Below are 26,218 nucleotides of genomic sequence, written 5' to 3' on the forward strand. Positions count from 1 at the left end.
TAGCCGTTAGTAATGTTTTCGTGTGTGCTGTCAGAGAATTACAGAAAACTCATTCACTGACTGCTGTCCGCCAGGCAGTGTCCTGTGTGCGTTTACTTATTTTCCTGTTAAGCACAGTTGATATATGCTAGTCTATTAGTTTCCGGCGTATAATGTAGTGATTCGACATTTACATACCTTACAATGTGATCACCATACAGTCTAGTAATCATCTGTCACTGTGCAAAGTTATCACAACATTATTGACTAGATTCCCCTTCACCTTTTTCACCTATCCCCCTAACCCCTCCCCTCTGGCAGCCATCAGTTTGATCTCTGTGAATCTGTTCTTGTTTTGTTCGTTTTTTGTGGGTTTTGTTTTTTTTTTTAACCCTTTGCACTCGCTTGCTTTTTACTCGATTCCTTTATTCTAATGCTAACCGCGTCGAGTCACACTCGACATCCGAGTGCAAAAGGTTAGATTACACATGTAAGTGAAGTCATACGGTATCTTTCTCTGACTTACTTAGCATCTAGGTCCATTCATGTCACAAATGGCAAGATTTAATTCTTTTTTTATTTTATATGTGTATATATATTTTTAAATGCCAGATGGAAGAATTTTATGGTTTTATTAAACTCAAATACAATGTGCACATAAGCTGTCTATTCGTTTTCTTCCCCGTGCAGCCTGGCTTTGGGACTGGTGACCCTGGTGGCCAGCTGGGCCGCTCTTTCCACAATGGCTTTGCAGTTGTGAGAGGAAACGTCGGGAACAGTCTCCGCAAAGTAAGATTTGCTGGACGTCAGCAGCACTCCAAGCTCCATGACATTGTGGGCCGGTGACTCCCAATAGCCACTGGGCAGCACGCGCTCTGCTTTCTTGTTGCTCCCATAACCGGTGTTGGACGTCAAGGTCTGGCCCTTAAATCTCCTGTGCACCCTATTGTCCATGCCTCTGGGTGTCTACCAGTTCCGCTTAATTTTGACGTATCTGCCCGACTGGTGATAGATGAGCTTCTTGGTCCTGTTTCTGATGATTAATCGTGGGTTTCTTGAGGGGTCTGAGGGCCGCCATGAGGCAGAATAGAAAATGGCTGCCTCCTCTGTAGGCAGCTCTGAAGAAGAGAGCTCATTCTTTTTTATTTCTAAGTAATACTTCAGTGTGTGTGTGTGTGTGTGTGTGTGTGTGTGTGTGTGTCACTTGTGCCACACCTTCATTACGTCCATTTTGTCCCCTAACAGCCCTGTCAGGTGAGGAAAGTAAGGAACTTACCCAAGGCCACATAGCATGTATCAGAACCTGATTTAGAAGCCAGGTGTTTTTTAACATCAAAACGCATGGTATGTTCCCTCTGCTGCTCTGCTTGTATAATTTTAGGATGTAATAGTATTCTAGATTTTTACTAATTCACATTTTTTTTCCACAAAATTTTTTGAGCAGCAACATTGCCCAGAACTATACCAAGGGATACAGATCTGTTTCCTACTCTCGTAGAATTCCCATTCTAGCGACCCAGAGTTATCACATAATGCTCTGTTACATTGCATCCCGTGTGTGATTTTTATTTCCATAAACCCCTAAGTGTCCAAATGATTAAACATATATTTACTGAGTCTTACTATATAGCAGTCACTGGGGATATTTTGTTGAATAGAGCTGACAACATACCTGTCTTGGCAAAGCTAACATTCATCTGGTAATTATCACTAAATAATATTAGATGAGATGTCCTCCTCTCGGTGAAGATGCCCCTGTAGCTTTTTGTTGTTTATCTTTGATAACTTCTCATTTCTCATGACCCAGCTCTGACGTCACCTGCTCTGTGAAACCTTCCCTGACCCTTCCTTCTTCCTTCCTCCAGATAGAATGAAGTGCTCCGTAGCATTGTGTTCATGGTTCAGTTTATTTCAGTGAACGTTCATTGAGCCTCTTCAATGGGCTGTATGAGGTGCTGGTGATGGAGAAATATGTAGGACCCAGGCCTGGCCTTAGAGCGGCTCACAGCCTGGGGTTGGGGGATGGGGTGTTTGGAGTGGGGAACAGGCAGTTGAGCAGACCATTGTAATATACTTAATGGGGCATTGGGCCTCCATTAAGAGGCAGGCCTTAGATAGTAGCACAGAGAAGGGTCAACCTGAGGAGAAGACATCTGCATGAGCCCGGCAAAGAGGGGCGACGTGTGATAGGCCAAAGGAATAAGACAAGATGAAAAGCATGTGTGTGTGTGTGTGTGTGTGTGTGTGTGTGTGTGTGTGTGTGTGTAGCTGAGAGGCACTACAATTAGACTGAGATTAGCTCCTTCAAATGAGACCAGAAGTAACTGAAGCCTACTAGGCAGGCAGCCTCTAAATCTGGAACTTGAACTTTATTTTTTCCATCCTGCAGGTGAAGTTCCTATTTCTCTTTGGGTTACTTTCTAGACAATGTGACCTGGGGGTTATGTGCCCCTTTTAGGTCATTAGTTGTAAATCCACACCTTATCACCTAGTGTTCCACATAGGGAATTGGAATTTCTATGATTAGTTGTATGCAGGTCTGTATATCCCCCGTGAGCATGAGTCTGATTCATTCTTTGTGTTATGTGCATAGCAAATGTCTTTTCCCAGATTGTATCTTATCTTTCAACATTGTCTTTGCTACTGTTGCTGTGCATAAATTTATCTTGTGTAAATGATTATATAAACTGATTCTTTCCTTACTGATTTGTGATTTGCACATCTTATTTAAGCACTCTAGCCACATCCCATTGTCATAAAATTATTCTTCTGTCCCACCTTCCTATCTATGTCTCTGTCTCTATTTCTACATATGTGTCAACCTACTTCTGGGCTTTTTAGAGTACGGTATTTTTCTAGGCCCTAGGTGAAACACATTTTGGAGCAGAAGAATAATAGAAGAATATAATTAAGGAGCAAGGTCAAGAGCTCTGAATGGCAGGCTAAAAAGGAGTGTAATATCTATTTTACAGGTGAAGAAACACAAAAAAAGGGAAGTAAAGAGACTTTTCCCAAGATCAAAGATCAAGTAAGTACTATGCAGACCAGAAGCAAGGTTCCTATGTTCTATAAGTTACTTGAGCCTTCTCCAACAGTCATCATCTCTATCATTTCCCATTCATTCATTCATTCATCTATCTGGCAGATAGTTGTAGTTGGTCACAAGAGAGATTTCCTAAAAGATAGATTGAGTGAATTACTGTTGATCTTTCCCCATCTATCCATTCATCTTCCCAACACATTTTTAGTGAGTTCTAGGCTCTATGCTAGGCTCTGGGATTACATAGGTGATAAGGTATCATAGGCTTCATAGCAGGTGGAAAGTTGGTAAGGGCAGCAAACAATTATAGTAAAGTAATAAGTACTACACTAGAGGTATGGGTTGTGGTGGGGACACATAGGAGGGGCCTCCAATCCTTTTGGGGGTGGTCAAGAATCAGGAAATTCAGAGTGCCTTGTGGTGGAGCAACGAAGATACCAACATCACTCATTCATTCCACAAATAATTGTGGAATCTGTTATGTGCCAGGTGCTGGGTTAGGTGCTGGGGATAAAGAGATGAACATCAAGTGTTTATATTGAGAGAGAGAGAGAGAGAGAGAGAGAGAGAGAGAGAGAGAGAGAGAGAGAGAGAGAAACTGACTTGTTCCACCCATTTATGCATTCATTGGTTGCTTCGTGTATGTGCCTTGATAGGTGAAGGAACCCACAACCTTGGCACATTGGGTGGAAGTTCCAACCAAACAAGCTACCTGGCCAGGGCCCCTACTAAATTTTTATTTAAATATTTCCTTATAACTTTATAACCAAGATCTCCCCACCACCACCACACCCAAAAAAAGAGAGATGAACATCATAGATGCTGTCCTTCCTCTGGAGGAGCTTAGAGTCTAATTAGGGAGCTCAGAAATATGTATAAAAACTCTTGGGTCCTGGGAATACCGCCGTATCCTTCATTTGGCTATTCGGGGGCCTTAAGATGAGGCTCAAACATTTGACCTTCATGCTCAGTGGTATTGGGGGTGCCGGTGGGGGATGAAAGATTTAAAGCAGTGAGAAACAGAAAAGTATATTGAACAGTATTTCTGAGCTGGAAGTGTCATGACTCAATGACCAGTTAGTGGAATCCCATTTCACCTAGCATTATTTTTATCAGATCTCTCTTTCTGAAGCACAGCTTGGGTCATAGCTCTCCCCAGCTCAGAGATCATCCATGGCTCTCAGTTACTTACATGGTGAAACCCGAGCTCCTAGCCTGGCACTGAAGGCCCTTCAGGAGCAGACACCACCCTTGCTGTCTAGCCTTATTGTCCAAGACTTGCAAACACTCATCCTTTTCCTGGGTCAGATTGTTTCTTTATTGCACCAGGAATGCTGACCACCATGTCCTCAGTCATGTGGCTTTTCTGTTTAGAATGCTTATCTTTCTATCAGTAAACTCAATTCATCCCTCAAATCTTACTTACCCAGTTCAAATCTCATTATTTGCCTATCACCTTGCCGAAAATGTGAGCCCCCCTCTTCCCTGAACTCTGTTAAAACAAAGAACATTTCTAGTGAGCACTTAATGTGTACCAGGCACTACCTTTCTAACTTGATCCTTTTATCTTTCTATGAAGATAGGTGTTATTACCCACATTTGCAGGTGAGGAACAGGCTTAGAGGGATAGAGTAACTTTCCCACTCATGGAGCAAGGAAATTCACAGCCAGTGTTCAAACCAGGTCTGCCTGAGTCCAAAGGTGATGCTCTTGCTGGTTTAGGGTTGATTTGAACTAAAAAAAAAAACAACCCAAGGCTTTGTCTCCCTCTTCACGTGAAGCCCATTTCTGAAGCAGGGCCGTGGCCTCTCGGCCCTCAGAGATAGGGTGTAATACTGTGTGGTGGTATGAGATGAGAGAGCAATGCTGCACCTCCTCACTCTTCTACTTCCTCTTTTTCCTTCCTTCACTCTCAGGGTGATGACCTCCTCAGGAATGTACAAGCTGGATGATGGGAAGCCTTACCTGAACAACTGCTTTCCAGCCAAAAATCTGCTTCGGAAACCGGAGGAAGGTCAGGTGACTTCTCACATTGCTACCTTTGCCTCACAGCCGGCTCCTGCTTTAGAATGTCTCTCATGTCCATTTCTTTTTCTCCAGCCCCTCGACTTCTGTTCCCTGCCCCACCGATTCCCATCCCTTCCAGTCCATCTTCCCCAGCAGCCTCAGGGAGCCTTCTAAAGTGCATGTCTTACCATCGTGTTCCCTTCTGTTCAGTGACTTCCCATTGCTGGCTCCTTCACCTGCTGTTTTGTCTTCAGAGTCTGACCTCCCATCATCCTTTGTGCAGCCCCATTCCTTTATTTATGCCCTTTTCCATAGTGCTCTCATTTCACATAGCTGTTTATATTTTCCCAGAATGTTCCAGCCCTCATTCCAGTTATCCAAATTCTTCCCATCCACCAAGCCCAGCTCTTCTCCCACTTCTCCCACATGTAGCTCCCACAGTGCCCACCCTCTCTGGCGAGCCATCTTCCTCTTTCTGTTTCCTGTTCAATGATGAATTATATTCTGCCAAGCTCCTAAGTAAAATGGCTTAAACTTGACTCTGCTAAGTAGTTTTTCAAACTTTTATCTAGTTAAAAACACCTCTGCGGCAGGGACTCCTCACAACACGAGCAGAGCCATGCAGGTGGAACACTGCCAAAGCAGTGTGGCTTCACTGGACTGGATTTGTTGCTTTGAAAGAGTAGAGCAAGGAGGAGTACCCCCAGTTTACTCTACATGAAGTGACTTGCTGGTCACTCTGTGCATTGCATTTTGGAAGAACCATCTTCTCCTGTCTGTCCTCCCCACTTCTCTAGAGTGATTTCATTTTTCACATAGAGACCTTCTCTGGCTCCTACCTGTTTCAAACCCACCCATGGAATTCTCAGTATGAAATCATGATGTTATACCCATTACCCCCCCCCCCCACACACACACAGAGAGAAAGAGAGAGAGGAGAGAGAGAGAGAGAGAGAGAGAGAGAGAGAAGTAAATATAGTCAGATGTATCTGCATGTGTTAGTATATGTGTGTATATTTCCTAGTCCACTGAGAGCAGCGATACCTCAGTCATGAAGTGTGTACTGGCACCTACATTGTGGTTTCTAAATACTATTCTCCAATAAAAGAAGCCAGGGTCCCTCAGAGAACAAGGGGTTTCTAGGGCTGGGTCAGGGAAAATACAAGTTGAGCCTAGAACATCTTGTGGTGCCAGAAGTAAAGAAGTGGTCAGAAAAGTGATAGGTTCATGTCAAAAGGACTTAAGAGCCAACTTAAAAGAGCTTTCAATAGCCAAAGCTGGGACATTCTGAGCAACAAAATAGATAAAGGTAGATTTGGGTTATAAACCATTGAATAAATATCTGTCAGCCCATAATTTTATATATATATGTATTTATACACACATATATATGTATGTATACATACATTCACATATCATACACACATATATATTCCTATATAATAAAAGCCTAATATGCTAAGTGCCCGACTGTTCATTTGACCGTTTGACCAGTCGCTATGACACACACTGACCACCAGGGGACAGACGCTCCAACCGGTAGGTTAGCTTCCTGCTGGGGTCCGGCTGATCGGGACTGGGCAAGATGGGCCAGACATGCCTTGGAGCCCTCCTGTGGTCCTTCCCTGGCCATGATCGTGCACCGGTGGGGTCCCTTGGCCTGGCCTGCATTGGGCCTCTAGAATATATATGTTCATTATAAGCACACACACGTTACATATTTAAAGGAATAGACTTATAAAAATGATGGACTGGCAAGTCTAAAATCTATAGGGAAGGCTGAAAACTTCGGGAAGAGCTGATGCTGCAGTCTTAAGGCAAAATTCTTTTTCCTCTGGGAAACCTCAGCTCTTGCTTTTAAGTTCTTTCATCTGATTGGTTGAGGCCCATGCACATTATCAAGGTTGGTCTCCTTTAAAGTCAACTGATTGTAGATGGTAGCCACATCTACAAAATACCTTCACAGCAATACCTAGATTAGTATTTGATTGAATAACTCCTTACTATACCCAAGCCAAGTTGAAACATAAAATCAACCATCACAGATGCTAGAATTAGTGGATCAAAAAATTTGATGAGAAACAGATATTTGCATAGTCTCAAGCTATCTTTATTAATTGCAAAGAGAAAAATAGTAACTTTTCAGTAGAGAAACTATGCTGACACCACCTTATCCAAGTGATCAATATTAACATCACCAGTAATAAGACATATTAACATCATGTACCCCCTCTTCTGATGTGCTGACAAGGGCACAGCATCACTTCTGTGGTAGTTTTGTCAAAGTGCAAAAGCCTTAGTCTAATTATGGGAACGCATCAAACAAATTCAAATTGTTTTGGGACATATCACAAAATAATTGACTGGTATTCTTCAGAAGGGTCAAAATCACTCAAGGAAAAAGAAAGTCGGGAGAACTGTCACAAAATTGGGGGAAACTAAGGAAACATAGCAACTAAATGAAATATGAGATTCTAGATTGAATCCTGGAACAGAAAGAGGACATCAGTGAGAAAACTGGCAAAATTCAAAGAAGGGTTATTAAGATTAGTTACTAATATTATACCAGTGTTAATTTCTTGGTTTCAATCATTGTATTATGACTAAATAAGACATTAGCAAAACTGGATGAAAGCTGTACAGGAACTGTACTATTTTTACAACTTTCTGGGAGTCTAAAATTATCTCAAAATGAAAAATGATGAGGGGGAAGAAAAAAACCTTCCCATAGATACTATTTCTGCTCTAAGCTTACCCCGTTATAACCCAAGCTCTTTTTCTAGTCCTCAAGACCTTTTCTGATCTGACTCTGCTCACCTCTAAGCCTCATCTTTCTTCCCTCATGTTGATCTCCTGACACACTCTGGGCCTTCCTTCCTAGCAGTGTTGGGCGTTTTGGCATCAACTCAGACTGGAGTCTCCAGGAGTCAGGGCTATTGGAATATAGGACAAAGGTCTATGCCTAAATGGGGACAGCTTTGGGAAATGGAGTGCTTGAACTTTCAGGCCCAGAATGGGAATGGGAACTGGCTCACACCAGACTTGGGCCAGGAGCTGCGTCCAAGAGGCAGGATTGGCAGCATTGGTCAGGTGAGCTAGGGCAACCCCCCCAGGCAGGGAGCCAGTGGTCAAAGGCACCAAGCTGTTCCCGTAGCTCCGTGCGGTTCTTTTGTGTGGTCCCAATCGTGTTTTTTTTTTTAAAGTATATTTTTATTGATTTCAGAGAGGAAGGAAGAGGGAGAGAGAGATAGAAACATCAATGATGAGAGAGAATCATTGTTCGGTTGCCTCCTGCAAGCCCCCAACTGGGGATCGAGCCTACAAGGTTGTGCATGTGCCTCGACCAGAATCGAACCTGGGACCTTTCAGTTTGCAGACTGACGCTCTACCCACTGAACCAAACTGGCTAGGGCTGGTCCCAATCTTTCATACCTCTGGGTACTTGTGCTCTTCCCTCTGCCCAGACTGCCTGTTTTTTTTCATCTCCACCCAGTCAACTTTCAACTTACTAGATCTAGCTCATACCTTAGGCTGGTAGCTCCCATCTTTGGGCTTCCATAACAATCCATATATATATATATATTTTTATATATATATATATTTAGCTCCTTTGAGTCAGGGCCTCTATCTTATTCATCTCCATAGCCCCAGCTCCCAGCGCAAAGTAGACGCTCAGGAAAAGTCTGAATGGATGATTATGGGTGGGGGCTGTAGCTCATGGTTCATTCAGCAACACTCACAGTGTGGTAAGCTTGTTCCAGGCCTTGGAAATATTGACATGAATGAATAAATTCTATACTCTGTGGAACTACCACTCTAGAGGGCAAGAAAGACAATAAATAAGTGAATAAATAAAATAATTACAGATTGCCATGAATGTCTTGCAGTAAAAAAATTGCTGATGGAGAGAATAGATTCTAGAATGTTGTCATGATTTTTTTTTTTTAATCCTCACCCAAGGATATTTTTTCATTAATCTTTAGGAAGGAAGGCGCGGTAGGTGGGGGAAAGAGAGGGAAAAACATCAATGTGAGAGAGACACATCGATTGGTTGCCTCCTGCATGTGCCCCAGATACCCTTTGGTCTATGGGCCAACTCTCCAACCACTGAGTAAAATGGGCCAGGGCATGATTTTTATTAAGTGAGTTTACCAGTAAACATCTCCTCCTCCCCCTCCTCCCCCTCCTTCCCCTCCTCCCCCTTCTTCCTCCCCTCCCCCTCCTTCTCCTTTTCACATTTATTCATTTTACATTCTTCTTTTTTTTACATCCATTTTCTAGTTCTTTCTGCAGTGAACTTGTGTTATTGGTGTGTGTGTGTGTGTGTGTGTGTGTGTGTGTGTGTGTTTTAATGACAGCTGTTCTATCATGTTCTTACCCTGAGCCTCTGAAGCAATTTTCCCCCTATAATGATGGGGTCCTGGGTAACTTCTGGAAAGATGGAGCCCATTGAACGATGCCACACATTGAGCTTTACCCAAGAGATGACAAATGGGCCAGTAACTAGCCGGCATAGGAAAGAATGATCAGCTCTGCTGAGGGGAGTCCGTAAAGGTTTTACAGAACAGGAAATACTTGATCTGGGGTCTTGAAGAACAATTAGAGTTTAAGGGCAAAAATGTGGAGGAAGGAATTAGGCAAATCATTTCATCTCTTTGAGTCTTAGCCTTTTCATCTGTGCAATGGGGCAGTACCATATCTTCACTGGGTTTGGGGGCCAATTAATTGAGATAATTATGTAGACATCTTCTCCCTAACCCCCATCGCCAGTAGCAGTACAGTATCTGGTGCATGTTAGGTAATGAGAAGCCTTTTTGGTTTTAGTATTTTAGGTAAATAATCTGTAAGTACACTAGCTGTGGTTCTGAAAGCGTTTGCTCCTCACTGTTCTGATCTTCTCAACAGGCCGAGGACACTGGTTAGTGGCTCGGAAAACCCCCAAGAAGAAGCCCAAGGGAAGTGCGGTTGAGGCACCACCTGAAGGTCAGAAAAGCCAGAAGGTTTCTTCTGAGACCAAAGGGAAGAAAAGGTCTCCATGGAAAAACCAAGCAGACATTCCTGGACACGTGCTGGACCAGGATTTTCTGGTGAGAGTAAATGCATCCTGGAATGGCTGGCAATATCAGCTGGTGGCTGTCCTGGCTGCTCCACTCTACAACTACCCCAATCCACCCCAGACTTTTAGAGGGGCAAATGGAGTACAGCCAGGATGATGAAGGAACCCAAAGCTTTGTGTATAAAGCTTTCTTTACGCCTTGTGAGATCTGTCTCTATTTTGTTGTTGCCATTGTGCAGATGGGAAATCTGAGGCCCCGAGGGTTAATTTGCCTTGGCCAAGGTAAATTATAGCTAGTAATTAGAACTCTGGTCTACTCAGGATTAGAACTACTCAGGGTTAGAACTCTGGTTTACTGACTCCAAAACCTGTGCCTTTACATTATATCAGGTAAAAATTCTTAATTGAGTTGGGGAGGCAAATGAGTAAATCAAGGGGAACAATAAATTGAAAATCCCATCCCAGCACCGAGTAGAGTGTAGCGATTCCTGCTCTGCTCTGGGGAGATCTCTCTAGGAGCAGGGGGGCTTGGGGAGCAATATCTACACCCCTCAACCTTTGTCCTGTGGGTGTAGCGTCTGGCTGACGGCCGGGAGAGGTGAGCAGATATCACCCAGTGCCTGGGCCAGGCTTTCCAGCCAGGTAATTTCACGTCTGCTCTGTGCAATGCCTCAGTGGCTTACCTTCTGGAAGCCAATATTAATGCACAGTCCAGTTCTCATAGTTCCCTACGAAGAACTCTCTGGCAGCCTACTTTGTTCCAGGCTCTCTTGTGGTTCCCAAGAGATGGGTTTCTGCACAGATCAGATGTTGAAAGAGAGCTTTGAGGAGATAGGTAGTTGAATCTCACCTCAAGTGGTGAGGTGGAAGCTTTTTACAGAGTCCTATGGAATTCCTTTCATGATTTGTTCACTTCCCATTGAGGGTGAGAAGGACTGAAACAGCAGCACTGAGGAAGGGCAGAAACACTTCTCATTGTGGTCTTTTCCCCTTTGTTTCCAGCAACACATAAGGTCCACATTAACTGAGATGGCTTTTTATCCACGTTGCCACTTTGGATAGCATCTAATGACTGCCTCCCTAGCCTTCTCTTGTTTTCCATCCTCTCAAAAGCACCTTGCTTTTTCCTGTCTTGATAGCATTCACAGCCCCTGCCACCCACTTTCATGGGACCAACTCCTACTTAGCTCTTAGGTCTCATTTGAAATATTACTTCCTTCTGTAACTATGGCCTCACTTCCACCTCCTATAATTGTTTCCCTTAGCATCTTGAATTTCTCATTTAAAATATTTATCACATTAAAAACTTGCTTGCTATTTGGCTTCCATGTACTTGAAAGTTGTATGAAGACATGGATTATCTCTGTTTTCCTTTATTATCTTCCCAGTGCCTAGTTTCATGTCTAAACATAAAAGACATCATAAATAAATGATTAACAGAAAAAAGGAATAATGCTCAGTTAAACAGAAATAGAAGCTCCAAAGCTGAACTTTCCTTCCAACCTTTTAGTGTTGAGGGGCAACATATGGCAGTCAAAAGAGCACAGAGTTTAGTGATTACAGATTTGGGTTTAAATCATAGATCTCTCACTAGCTCTTAGTCTTAATTTTCTCATTTTAAAAGCAGTATAATAATAGTTAAGATTAGAAGAAAGTTTGTTGATATATTTAACATAATGCATGGCCCAACATAGTGAATAATAAATATTCGGTGGATGGATGGATGGATGGATGGATGAATGAATGAACGAACAAATTATGACAAATGTGTAAGATTGGTAAAGCCTCAGAAATAGATTTTTTTAGAACCAGGTAGAGAAAATGGGGCCAAAAAGACAGAGAAGGAACAGAGAGAAAGGAATCCTCCTAATAACCCCATAAAGTCAATGTTACTATCCCCATCTTACAGATGGGAAACTGAGAGGTGGAAGAGCTGAGATGAACAACCTCAAAGCCCATGCGCTTCCCACTATACCAGGCTCCCTTCCTCTACAGCAGTGGTTCTCAACCTTCCTAATGCCATGACCCTTTAATACAGTTCCTCATGTTGTGGTGACCCCCAACCATAAAATTATTTTCCGATGGTCTTAGGCTCTACAGCAGTGGTTCTCAACCTTTGGGTCGCGACCCACAGGTTGAGAACCACTAACAGAGTCGCCTAAGACCATCGGAAAACACATTACGATTCATAACAGTAGCAAAATTACAGTTATGAAGTAGCAACGAAAATAATTTTATGGTTGGGGGTCACCACAACATGAGGAACTGTATTAAAGGGTCCCGGCATTAGGAAGGTTGAGAACCACTGCTCTACAGGAAGTCATTTGTTGCCCTGGCCAATTAGATAAACTTTGTTGGGACCTGGAGAATTGACTCTCTGCACTGTGTTCCAGCTGAAGCACCACTGTGTGAGGAGCCCGTCAGAACTGTGCACCATTAACGTGAGCGGCCTGAAGTTCTCTAAGGTGAGGCCACACAGCAGGGATGTAATTGGGGTGAGCCACACCTGAGGTGGCTCCTGGCTCTTTGTCCATTGGACCTCCAGAGTCCCTGGGGCATGGGGATCTGGTCACAAGGGAAGGGGAGGATCAGACAAGGACTCATGGGTGGAAACAATATTAAGACACAATCTTTTGTTCTAAATTTGGTCTTATCATCGTCCCATGTGAGGTGAATTAAAGGAAATAGCCTTGTAGAAGTGTGTTTGAATTGGCCATCGAATTTTTGGGGGGCATGATTCATTGTGTGACAGAGTTACCATCAAAAGAGCCTACAGGAGAAATTTCTGTCAGGTTTCAGTGCCAGAAGTGGTAATGTTTCTCCCAAGATGCTGGTTTGTTCTTAACTTATAGATACTGTGACTCATGTACAGACAGTCCTCGGGTTACGTCGGACTCGATGTATGTCGTTTCGTGGTTACATCACCACCTCCCATTTATTTATATAAAAAAGTTCCGTCATATTTACATATGTGTTTTATGTTTTTTATGATTTATTTACCACAAGTAAAGGTCAGGAATTGTTATCTTTCTTTTAAATTTTTTTTACTGTTTCACTTCATTACTGCTGTGTATGTGCTCCATGTGAGTGACATAGGTGCTTATTTAGGTGTGTTCCGACTTACGGCGAAAATCGCGTTACATCTCGCTGTAGGAATGGATCTCCGATGTAATCCAAGGAGCTACTGTAATGAATCCTTTTTCTTTCTTGCATTGCCTAATAGGTATCTCAGAGCCAAATGTGTGGCCTACCATTAGCCAATGTATATACAGGATATTATGGCATGCATTTTTTATTTGTAGGCCTTCCATGGCATACAAAGAGAGATTGCTTATATAATACTATACAGCAATTAAAGTGAATGAACTAGAACTACATGTAGCAACACAAGTAAATCTCAAAAACATAGTATTGAGCAAGAAAGGCAGGTTTCAGATTATCTACAGTATGATTGCATTTAATATGGTTTTAAAAACGTAAATAATACTACATGTAGTTTATGGATACATATGTAATATGTAATACAAGTATGGGAATGATAATCACCAATTTAGGATAGCTGTCATCTGCGGGAGAGAGGGAGAAGAATGGGATCAGGAGGGATATGGAGGGAAGGGCAACTCTGAAATGTTTTTCTTTAAAGAAATTTGAAGCAAAGACAGCAAAATATTCAGATTTATTGAAGCTGGATAGTGGTTACATGGGTCTTCAGAGTATCATTCAATGTACTTTTCTGAACATTCTTTTGAAATGCCTTTCTGCAGGCTAAGGAAAAGGACTTCAAGCATTTTAATTCCGTGATTTACATCAATGCCTCAGAAAACTTGCTACCTCTAGGTGAGCTTTTTCTTCATGGAAACTGTCTTCTGCCTCTTGGCCGGCACAGGCAGTCACTCAAGTTAGAACCTGCCTGTCAGTCCACCTGTGACTGGCCACTCAACTGTTTTTTATAGTACAGTAAGCTGGGTGCTGGAGAACACACAGATCTGGATTGTAACCCAGAGCGGGCACTACCTACTGAGAACATTTTTCCGTGAGCTGATGCTTCTCTATCTGTAAATGGAGATAATTTGCTTCCATTTTCCTCTCCGAGACATAATGCCTGGTAGGCTCAGAAGAGATGGATATATGAAGGTGTTTTTGAGCCAGTAAGAGCTCCTATTGGAGCATAAAGCCTTCTTATTTATTTAGCAAATCCACAGCGACCCCTGCTGGATGTCAGGACTGTGTGAATGCTTGACTTTTAGAAATGAATGCAGCCACGTTCTATTCTGCTGAGTCTTAGTTTAGTGGTAGAGATGGGCTCAGACACAGTTATAGCAGAAGACAGTAAATGCAGTGATAGAAGGAATCACAAAAGGCTATGGGAGAATATAATCAAGACATCAAACCAGGCCAGAGTGTCTGGAGAAACTTCTGAGAAGAGGAGCACCTAACTGAGATCTAAAAAAATGAATAGAAGAGACTCAGGAATTAGAAGGTAAGGTTGACTGAGCAGATGTGGATGGCAGTGCCTGATCAGGCTCCCTAAAGAAGCTTTGTATGTTTGCAAGGGATGCAGGTAGTAGAGAACAGAAACTAGAAAGCTTGGTAGGGAGTAGATTATCAAGGGCCCTGAGTGGCTTGGATTTAATCCTATAGGCAGAAAGAGAACCTTGAACAGCTTTTAAATAGAGGGGCTCAGTGGTGGTTCAGAGGAGGGTGGATTACAAGAGAAGAAGAAGGTGGAGACCAGGAGACCTGGGAGATGGTTTTATTTTTCCAAGGGAGGGGAGGTGAGACCTGAATCAGGGCCGTGGCAATAAAGATAATAGGGGTTAAGAGAAGGAGGTCCAGGAGGAGGCAGAGATAACAGGACTTGGTAACTAGTGGGCATATGGAGAGAGGGAGGAACAAGGGGATTCACTGAGACAGCACTAGAAGAGAGGCAGGTTTGGGAAGAAATAGGATGAGTTCCCTCTGAATGCGTTGTTTGAGGAGTGATTTTGAAGAAGCATGTGATGAAGTCCCTGCCCTTGAGGAAACAGTGTAGTCTGTCAGGAACATGGGCTTGAATACAAAGGCCAACAGGCATGTGAAAAGACTAGAGGTCCGATGCACGAAATTCGTGCCAGAGTAGGCCTTCCTTCCCCTGGCTACCAGCACCGGCTTCCCTCTGGCACCCAGGACCCGGGCTTCCCTCGCAACCCCGGCTTCATCCGGAAGGACATCGGTCTAATTAGCATATTACACTTTTATTATTATAGATGCTCAACCTCACTAATAATTAAAACAGCATCAAAATACTATTTTCTACTTATCAAATGCTGGCAAAAAATGAGGACTGATGACAGTTGGACCACATTGGTAGGGAAATGGATACTCTCGAATTCAACTGGCAGAAGTGTAATAAATTGGTGCAGCATCTTCGCAAGGCAATTTGACAGTTTCTCTTAAAACAGTCATTGCCTTTCATCTAGTTGCTCCACTTCCAGGAATTTATTCTATAGAAGCACACTTGTACAGGATGTTCGTTGGAAATATCCTGAAATACCTACTTTTTAAAAATTTAGGCTTTACTGAACATTCTGACTTACAAGAGCACCATAGGCCACACTTGACACCATGTTCACTTAGAAGGATACAAGTAATTCCACACAGCCACACAGCATCACCAGCTCCTCTTCAGTGAAGGCCTCAGCATTTCGTGTAGCAGTGCATGCAACCATCTGTGAGTCATCTGTGGCCACCAGGTCAGGTCCAAGACAATGACACTCTCATTGGGTGGATGTAGGAGCCATTCTGGCTTAAAAACGTCATTTCCCACTGGAACAAATAGCCACTGTAAAACTCCATGGACATAGCTCCTAGAGCAGTGGTTCTCAACCTTTCTAATGCCGTGACCCTTTAATACAGTTCCTCATGTTGTGGTGACCCCCAACCATAAAATTATTTTTGTTGCTACTTCATAACTGTAATTTTGCTACTGTTATGAATCGTAATGTAAATATCTGTGTTTTCCGATGGTTTTAGGCTCTACAGAAGTAGCAACGAAAATAATTTTATGGTTGGGGGTCACCACAACATGAGGAACTGTATTAAAGGGTCACGGCATTAGAAAGGTTGAGAACCACTGTCCTAGAGTTTCTGCAAAGGACATGTCCAATTATAGGAGTCACCACACACAGGGAAGCCCAAAGTTTGGTGTCTCCACCAGGTATTTATTGTTCATTTATAGTTTCTCTTAGTCCAGGTGTGATTTTTATCATAGCGATATTGCTCAGGAACATAGTTATCATACCATTTGTTTCAGGTTACAGGGGAACGGACTAGAAAGTTAACCCAAGGTCCAGTTGTCATGCAGAAGGGGAAAGTGTTTTTACCTTTTATCCAGATAGCCTAAAAGCTGTCAATAGGGGAATTGTTAAATAAACTAGGGTATGTCTATATTGTAGAACATAATTCAGACATTATGCAGACCTATAGTTTTGACATGGAGTAATCCTTAAGTCATATTGTTAAGGGGGAAAAAAGCAAGTCACAGTACAGTGTGAAGGGTATAATTCCATTTCTGTAAAAAGAAGTGTGTGTGTGTGTTTCAGTAGACACATGAGAAAAAGTCTGGAATATATACATGAAACTTTCAATAGTTATCTCGGTATTGAGATTAAAGGAAACTATTATTTTCTGTGTTTTTTACTTTTTTGGTGGACATGTTTTACTTTTATGATCAGAAATTATTATTTTTACTAGAGGCCAAGTGCACGAAATTCGTGCACAGGAGGGGGGGGTGTCCCTCAGCCCAGCCTGTACCCTCTCCAATCTGGGACCCCTCGAGGGATGTTCGACTGCCCATTTAGGTGGGACCGGGCCTAAACGGGCAGTCGGACATCCCTCTCACAATCCAGGACTGCTGGGTCCCAACGGCTCGCCTGCCTGCCAGCCTGATCACCCCCTAACCACTCCCCTGCCAGCCTGATTGATGCCTAACCGCTCCCTTATCAGCCCAATTGCCCCTAACTGCCCTCCCCTGCCAGCCTGGTCACCCCTAACTGCTCTCCCTTGCCAGCCTGGTTGCCCCCAACTGCCCTCCTCTGCCAGCCTGGTCACCCCCAACTGCCCTCCCCTGTAGGCCTGGTTCCCCCCAACTGCCCTCCCCTGCAGTCCTGGTCCCCTCACAACTGCCCTCCCCTACAGGCCTGGTCACCCCCAACTGCCCTTCCTTGCAGGCCTGGTCCCCCCCAACTGCCCTCTCCTGCTGGCCATCTTGTGGCAGCCATCTTGTGTCCACATGGGGGCAACCATCTTTGACCACATGGAGGTGGCCATCTTGTGTGTTGGAGTGATGGTCAATTTGCATATTACTCTTTTATTAGATAGGATTTTATAATTTATTATAATGTTTAAAATGGGCTTTGGAGTTAGGCAGTCTTAGAGTCAACTTTTGGCCCTTCACTTACCAGAAATTCTATTTTAGCAAATCACTTAGCCTAGTGGAGCCTCTCATTCCTCAGCTAGTTTTCAGGATTGTTAGAGACTTAGAGGTCATGCATGTAAAGCACCTTGCCCAACACCCTGGGAACCCAGTAAGCGACCACTGTTAATACCTTTATCTTAAGTCCTTCACCAGCTGAAGATTCTCTTTCTCCTCCCCCTATAGAGGCATTTCACACGTTTCCAGCCTTAAGGGAACTGGAGCTTGCGTTTAACGGCATCAAAACAATCTACGTGAAACATGGAGACTTTAACTTCTTGGAAGTAAGTTGGAGGTAGGGAGTTTTTGGTGCCCACCTGTCTCCCTGTAAGGAATGGGTGTAGCGGTCTCTCTTGACTGCTTACAACTGTTGGGAAGGGGCTTTCTGGGCCTTGAAAGCCAGACCCTAGGTTCTGGGCAGTTCTCTGGGGAGGGTAGTGGGGTTGATGGGAGTGATGGGAGTAATGGGATTGGTGGTAGTGGTGGTGGCAGCAGTGGCAAATAGATGAGAATATATTATTCCTATGGCCATGGTGCAGGGCCCTGGAAAATAATTGCCAAAGGTCAGATCCAAAGGAGTCTATGCAGAAAAGTGAGTTTAAACAGAGTATTAAAGGAAGGAGAGCTTGAGGGGGTCCTGGATCCAGTGGGGGTTGAGGAGCCATGAAGTTAAGTGCTAGGTACAGCAGATTAGACCAGCTGAACTAGAGGCATGTGGACTGATTCCACAGACCATCCTGGTGTGAGTGAGCCAGATTGGTTCTATCAGGCTTAGATAAGGCTGGCTATAGGCCTAGTCCACAGGCCCAGAAAGGAGTATGAAGTAAAATAGGCTCTTTACATTTGAACATCCACAGCTGTTCTCTAAACCCCAGATTCAAAAATACAGAAAAATTAGCTTGCATTCTTGGCTTTCTCTTAAGTTAAATTTCCTGTAGTCATGCATAGAAAATGGTTCTTGTACTTCAAGTTAATCATCTCTTCAACTTCCACGAAAACTTTAGTGCCACTCTTCACAAAGAAACAGCTTTTGTCACTACCTGAGAGTCAGTGTATACTTGGAGAGTAGAGGACAACAGAGCTGGAGCGAGGTGTGAGGCTGGGCATCTGGCCAGGCTCACTTGCTGAATAATGGACTCTTCCCCACACACTGGCCTTGTAGCAGAAGTGTTTCCGACTCACACCTCAGCAAAATGTCTGTATGTCATGAGCCTTGGGGTTCACTCCAAATACTTGGTAACTTAAATTATTTAATCTTCAAACATCAGTGGTCAGCCTTTCTTCATAAAAGCCCCCACTTAATCTGGGGAAGGTGGGGAGGAGGAGGCAGCAAGAAAAGACCTTCTACAGAGTGAATTTTTTAGGAAGTTGATGTCCTTTATATGTCAAAGTTTTGACTGTTTGGGATGGCAGTCCTCCTAAAATGGATTAAATACAGTTATATCCTTGCATTCTTAGCATGCCATACTGAATGTAATGGTACCTTCTCTCCGTGTTATATTGAGGATAACAGGGATTTCTTTCTTTTTAAAAAAAATATATTTTATTGATTTTTTTACAGAGAGGAAGGGAGAGTGATAGAGAGTTAGAAACATCAATGGGAGAGAAACATCGATCAGCTGCCTCCTGCACACCTCCTGCAGGGGATGTGCCCGCAACCAAGGTACATGCCCTTGACCGGAATCAAACCTGGGACCTTTCAGTCCACAGGGCGACGCTCTATCCACTGAGCCAAACCGGTTAGGGCAACAGGGATTTCTATGATTCAGAATAGGAATGGTGTTCAGACTTGCCCTAAAAGTCCAATAAAACAGATTAAATTTAAAACAACTGATGCAATTGTGTGTGCTATGTTAGAAACATCTTATGCTAGATTTCAGTATAGATAGTGCAAAACAGGTTCCAGGTACTCTAGAGATACAGGGAACCATTACCCTGACCTACAGGCCCGTGAGCTTCTTATGAACTTCCATTTATTCATTATTTTACTTTTAAAAAGGTAGTTACTGAGCTCCTTCAAGTCATGCATGAAGCCAGGCATCTTGGTTTCCTTACACCTATTTTAAACCCCTGTTTCAAGTGCCAATGGGCCATGGGGAGGGGACACGACTATGGGCTCTGACCCCACAGCTGACTAGCTTGGATCTATGGGTTGATCATGACTGACTTCTTGGAGGCTCTACTTTAGAGTTTGACTAAAGGCCTGATGCACAAAAATTCATGCAAGAGTAGGCCTTTCTTCCCCCGGCTGCCGGCACCGGCTTCCCTCCGGCACTTGGGACCCGGGTTTCCCTCCTCTGACCACCCGCAGGCACCTGGGACCCAGGCAGGCTGTCCCCACCCCCTCCCCCGCTCTGGCTTCATCCGGAAGGACATCCGGAAAAGATGTCCAGAATACGTCTCATCTAATTAGCATATTACCCTTTTATTATTATAGATAGCTTCTGATGGATTGTATTTATCCAGCAGACCCAACCTTACCCAAGGGAATTTATTTACATAAGAGAGCTGACCAAAGTCATGATGCAGAGTATAAATGAGAAGACCAAATCTCTTGGCCAGTCATTTAATTTCATCTCTCTTGGAATTGCAAGGGCTCTCTAAGAAAAAGAATAAACCTGTCAAATGTCCTGAGTTTGCAGCTCACAGTAATGAATATTTTGATGTGTGATAAAACTTGATATGACTCAGCAGATATTGTAGCCAGGTTAGGAATCTTGTTGGCCAGAAAGGCTGCCACCCAGAGTAAAATTCTTCAGGAGTCAACTTAGAAAAACTTAATTTTGTCATAATTTGATTCTCTGCAACCGGATCTGAAAAAGGGTCAGCTGGAGCCCTGCCCTGAGAGTCAGGAGAACTTGTTTCTAGTCTTGGTCCTGCCACTACTTTGGCATACCTCCTTGGCCAAATAATCTGGGACTTAGGTTTCCTCCTCTGTAAATTCTGGGCCAGCTGTGAAATTCTGTGGCCTACGATGCTAAGACTATTCATTTCTTCGAACTGCCCTTAATTCTGTGGAAAGCAAATTTGGACCCAACATTAAATGGCTAAAGCAGCTAGGACAAGGGTCAGCAAACTTTTTCTGTAAGAGGCCAGACAGTAAACATTTTAGGCTTTGTGGTCCATATGGTCATACTTAGTCAACTCTGCTGTTGTGGAAGGAAGAAACCATAGACCAACAAAAACAAATGAGGAGGGCTGTGTTCCACTACAACTTTGTGAGGCTGAAATTTGAATTTCACATAAGTTTCACACAGTGTTATTCTTCTTTTGATTTTTTCCAGCCATTTAAAAATATAGTGACAGGAGAAGATTTGACTTTGGGTGATGGGCACATGGTGCAATATACAATGTTACAATATCTTGTAACATAGAATTCCACACCTGAAACCTATATGATCGTGTTGACCAATGTCACCCCAATAAATTTAATTGAAAAAAAAAATCATTCTTAGCTCATAGGCCAAGCAAAACAGTCAGCAGGTTGGATTTGGCTCACAGGCCTTAGTGTGCCAACTCCTGAGCTGGAACACGGGTGAAACAGCTCAGTAAGGTTGGAATGGAGAGTGAGGAACGGTAGAGTGTGGGTAGATGATCCTGGAGAGGTAACAGAAGAGAAACTGTGGAGAACCTTGGAAGTCTTGCTAAGGAGTTTGAACCCTATCCTCTGGATACCAGGGATCCACTGAGGGGTTTGGGACAGGAGTAATAGGATCAGAACTGCATTGTAGAAAAACCACTATGGATACTCTATGAAAAATGGGTTGGAGGGAACAAGTTTGAGAGATATTAAGGAGGTAGAATCCATTGTCTGTTGACTACCCACATATGGATATGAGGGAGAGAATTTTCCCCACCTTTACCTGTGCTTCTCCGAGCTAGCTTTCCAGGTCTTCCTCCTTGAAGGCTTGCTTCTCTGCCAAGTGGGATCACCCCGTTGTGTGAATTCTCAAAATTTGGAATTTGCTGCTGAAGGCATAAACTTGGCACTTGTTAGGTGCTTGGCACCTGTCATGGCCTGTCTAGTCTTATCAAGCTCTCTCTTAATAACATGGACTCTTATTATAGCCAGACAATTTATAGCTATCAGAACAAGCAAGGCTGTCTCCTGCCTCCTGGCTTCTATACGTGCCACTTGCTGCACTGCATGTTTTTTTGCTTTTAACAATTTGGTGAATACCGACTAGTCTCCGAGGACAGCTTAGGTGTCACCTGCTCTGTGAAGCTTATCTGGACTCCTGGTAGGGCTGACCATTCCTTCCTTTGTGCTTCAGACCTCTATCCCAGCAGCATTGCTACTTGATACACATATATGTATCTAGCTGCCTGACTAGGTAGTGAACTTGCAGAGGACAGGAACTGGTTCAAAGTAAACCTTCAGTATAGGAGCCTTGAATGAAGGGACGGTGATGATGATGATGATGATGATGATGATGATGATGATGACAGTCAACATCAACTAAGCTTTTCCTATGTACTAGACTCCATGGTAAAAGCTTTACCTATATAATTCCTCTTAAGAGCTCATTAGTATTTCCACTTTGTAGGTAAGGAAACTTAGGTTAGGTAATTTGCCCAAGATCACACAGTTTGCCAGGATTTAAACCCAGGTCTACAGAGTCCATCAATTAATTACTAAATGGAGTCAGACCAAACCCAGTCCTCCTCTGGCCATGACCTACAATCAGTTGTATGTGTCTGACCGACTATGTAATCCTTAAGCCACCAACCAAAGACCTTGCTCCTGCACCAGCTGGATAAGATGCTGAAACTGGCCCCATTCGACAGGCTCCAATGGGTGTGTGAAGGTGGAGGGGAAGAGAAGGGAAGGGAAGGGAAGGGAAGGGAAGGGAAGGGAAGGGAAGGGAAGGGAAGGGAAGGGAGAAAGACTCATACATAAGAGCTAAAGTGAGTGAGTATTTAGAGAGGCTCAGAAAAGAGAAAACAAAGACTGAACTGACATCATTTATCCCAATTGCCTTTGTCTTTGTTGAGAGAAACTCAGTTTCCTGACTGGCCTCCTGACCCTAGTCAAGTATCTCTTAATCTAGTGGCCAGTTAAAAGGTGGTTGATGATAGGGTGACAAGTGGGGTCATTATCCTTATAAGCCAACTGAATAAGCCAGTTCATTCAGCTTATTTTCTATGTGCACCTACTAGTGCCAGGTCCTAAGCTAGGTTACAGGGATACAGAGATACTGTGGCATGGCCCTTGACCTCAGAGGGTTTGTGGTCTAGTCCACTACTGTGTGCCAGGACTCTGCTAGGCACATCCATGTACCAAGATCCTTATTCCTCAAACATATATCCAGCTATGGCAGATACATAGCCTACTGTGAGTACGACGCCCCCGCCCCCCGCCCGGCCCAAAGCAGTCTAGATAAAGCACTCAAAGTCAGAGGAGAGTGGGAGAGATTCCATCTAGCCAGAAAGTTAGGAAAGGTTTTATAAGGCAGCTTCTGACCTGGTCTTTGGGGCTTAGATTGAGATACATGGAGAAAGGGTGTTCCTGGTTGAGTGAAAAGCTGAAGCTAAGGCCTTAGGTAACGTGAGGCAAGGAATGTGGCGGGGGTCACTTTGGCCAGCACCAAAGGATAAATAAAGGTTTGCAGTGGGAGCTTAGGCTGACACATAGGTTGGGAACTGACTCTGATAGACCTTAAATATTAATCCAGAGAGTCAGGATTGTTTTAGCTTGTGGGTGATACCCCTCCCCCAGAAGTTAAAAAAAAAAAAAAAAGTAGCTAGCTCCCACCTCATGTATGAAAATTATTGTCCTGCATCGTACTTACGTTCCCCCTTCTTTTGTCTTTGCTCCGTAGTTCCTGGACCTTTCCTTCAACAGCCTGAATCCGGAGGCCATCTGTGACCTTGGGATTCTGCCACGCCTCCGTGTCTTGCTCCTCACAGGCAATGGGCTTACCTTCTTGCCAATGAATTTGGCTGTCACAGAGGAGTAAGTTCTACAGTTGAGGCTCCATCTATGTGTCTCTTCCTCTGGGTACAAGTAACCAGTTCAGTAGTCTTGTAAAGACAGGCTCCCAGTAAAGGCAACCATGGGAGCAGGACCCCAAAGGATAGGGAGGCCTCCGATGAGCGTCCCCACTCCTCTGTGTTATTAGGAGAGACACAGTGTCTGGCAAGTTGCTCTACTTGCCTCTGATTGGTCACTGGTAAATTGTGGCTATTGCTCTTGCCAGGCTATTCTTCATGAACCCTCTAAATAAGCCTTGCATATTCCCATTCCACACATTTGCTTTTGGCCAGAATATACTGGTTCTTCCTTTCTTAATAATAATAATAGCCCTAGCCAGCTTGGCTCAGTGGATCAAGCATCAGCCTGCAGACTGCAGGTTCGTTTCTGGCCAAGGGCACATGCCTGGGTTGCAGGCTCGATCCCTAGTAGGGAGCGTGCAGGAGGCAGCCGATCAATGATTTTCTCTCATCATTGATGTTTCTATCTCTTTCTCCTTCTTCCTTCCTCTCTGAAATCAATAAAGAAATATATTAAAACTAGAGGCCCGACACACGAAATTCGTGCATGGGTAGGGTCTCTAGGCCTGGCCAGTGATCAGGGCCGATCGGGGCCTTCCTTCTGGCTGCCAGTTGGGGCCTCCCTTCCCTGGCTGCTGGCTGGGGCCTCCCTTCCCTGGCTGCCGGCTGGGGCCTCCCTTCATTCCGTGCCACCCCCTGGTGGTCAGAGCACGTCATAGCAAGCAGTTGAACTCCCGAGGGGACACTTTGCATATTAGCCTTTTATATATAGAGATAATAATAATAATAATAATACATATGCAGTACTAACACATATTAACTCATTTAATCTTCACACCTATGAGTAGGTATCCAATCATCCCCACTTTATAGACAAGGAAATTGAAGAAAAGCTAGGATAAATAACTCACCTAGAGTTACAAAGCCAGTAAGTGGCAGAGCCAGGTCCATCTGACTCCAGAGACAACACTTAAGATCATTATATCCTCTTCTTACGTAGATTTTATATATATTTCAAGGGTTAGCTCAGACCCTTCTCCGTTCCCTATCAGAAGCGTTCCCATCTTAACCATTTTTAAGTGTACACTTCCATGGCATTAAGTACATCCAAATTGTTGTGCAACCATCACCACCATCCCTCTACAGAACTCTTTTCATCTTCCAAAAATTCCAATAACTTTGACTACTGAATCGGACACCTTAAGAAGAATGCCAGATAACTCCCTAGATTCCAATCATATTCCTTTTTGCCGTCAAGGTATACCAACAATCATATCTACTTTTGATAATTAGTGTCAACCACCCAGCCAATATAATAAGCCCCTCTTTTCCTGCCGATTGGTTCAGTGGGACAGAGAAGCCAAGTGGCCAGTAGTAAACTCAATCTCCAGTTAAGTGGAACTATGCTTGTGGCCCCTGGAAAAGTATTCCTCCTTAGGAAACTAAGGCCTCTAACCCAGAAGAGCTCAGAGTTGCAGGATGAGAAGCAAAGATGCTGCATATGGAGTGTTAGGTACACTGGTAAGAGGAGCAGCTCTCATTTTCATTCCTTAATTCCTAGATCCTCTGTTCTGGTTGTGAGGCTTTCTCAGCCTCTCTGCCACTTCTGGAGTCAGCACACAGCCCTAGTGGAAAAGTGGCCCTTAATATTGCATGAACCCCTTTGCATCTCTTCTTCTAAATACTGACCTCCCCAATTTTTTATAGGTGGTTAATTCTAAGAAGCCTTAAAGAAGATTGTTTTTTAATATCTATATCTATATCTATATCTATATCTATATCTATATCTATATCTATATCTATATCTATATCTATATCTATATCTACATCTATGTCTATATCTATATCTATCTATCTATCTATCTATCTATCTATCTATTTGGGTCTGTATTTTCTTTTTTTTTTTAATATATTTTATTGATTTTTTACAGAGAGGAAGAGAGAGGGATAGAGAGTTAGAAACATCGATGAGAGAGAAACATCCATCAGCTGCCTCTTGCACACCCCCTACTGGGGATGTGCCCGCAACCAAGGTACATGCCCTTGACCGGAATCCAACCTGGGACCCTTGAGTCCGCAGGCCGACGCTCTATCCACTGAGCCAAACCGGTTTCGGCTGGGTCTGTATTTCCTAATTTATACTCATTATTTAGTCGGCAATACCATGAACTTTTCCATTTATTTTGGCCAAGTTCCTAGGGGCACTCAATATGGAGCCATTTTAAACTACGTTAAACTAGCTGGATATTTTCTGAATCACTCTGATGATACAAATTTGGGCTACAGTTTTGTGAGAGTACCAGTCTGCCCTCTGCATTGCCCTTTTCTGTTCACTACAAGGCAGTCTTCCCCAGCCATGGGATGAGGGGAATGGAGGTAGTTCTGGTGCACTCTCTCTCCCAAGGGTATATATCCCTTTAGGATCCCAGATTCATATAGGGGGTCTGCAAGTACAGGCCCGTCCTTCTGTTTCAACAAGACCAGCAAATGTCCTCAAGGCAAAAGTGGCGTCTTGTGCTCAGTTCCTGTCTCTGGATTTTTAGATTTTGGCATAATATTTCCTTACATGTTTTTAATTGATAGGTCTTTTTTTTTAAAATATATTTTATTCATTATTCCAATTTCAGTGGAAAGTCTTGTTACATAAATTAAGGCAAGTCTTCACTACTTTACACTTCTATTTCCTTAC

General features: G+C 43.5%; 1 protein-coding gene and 1 pseudogene across 1 annotated transcript in view; one reads left to right on the forward strand and one right to left on the reverse strand.

Moving 5' to 3' along the window:
• Nucleotides 1-612: 612 nt before the first annotated feature.
• LOC129151289 (60S ribosomal protein L32-like) lies at nucleotides 613-1,072 on the reverse strand (annotated as a pseudogene).
• XRRA1 (X-ray radiation resistance associated 1) overlaps nucleotides 695-26,218 on the forward strand; it is a 60,692-nt gene continuing 35,168 nt past the window's right edge. Inside the window, exons 1-8 of the mRNA XM_054725636.1 lie at nucleotides 695-768; nucleotides 2,952-3,007; nucleotides 4,936-5,033; nucleotides 9,932-10,113; nucleotides 12,476-12,547; nucleotides 13,847-13,919; nucleotides 17,722-17,819; nucleotides 23,358-23,491. Coding sequence (XP_054581611.1) covers nucleotides 4,940-5,033; nucleotides 9,932-10,113; nucleotides 12,476-12,547; nucleotides 13,847-13,919; nucleotides 17,722-17,819; nucleotides 23,358-23,491 — 653 coding nt within the window. The 5' untranslated portion in view covers nucleotides 695-768; nucleotides 2,952-3,007; nucleotides 4,936-4,939. The remainder of the gene's footprint in view (nucleotides 769-2,951; nucleotides 3,008-4,935; nucleotides 5,034-9,931; nucleotides 10,114-12,475; nucleotides 12,548-13,846; nucleotides 13,920-17,721; nucleotides 17,820-23,357; nucleotides 23,492-26,218) is intronic.

Source organism: Eptesicus fuscus, chromosome 13 (genome assembly GCF_027574615.1).
Source record: "Eptesicus fuscus isolate TK198812 chromosome 13, DD_ASM_mEF_20220401, whole genome shotgun sequence".
NCBI lineage: Eukaryota > Metazoa > Chordata > Mammalia > Chiroptera > Vespertilionidae > Eptesicus > Eptesicus fuscus.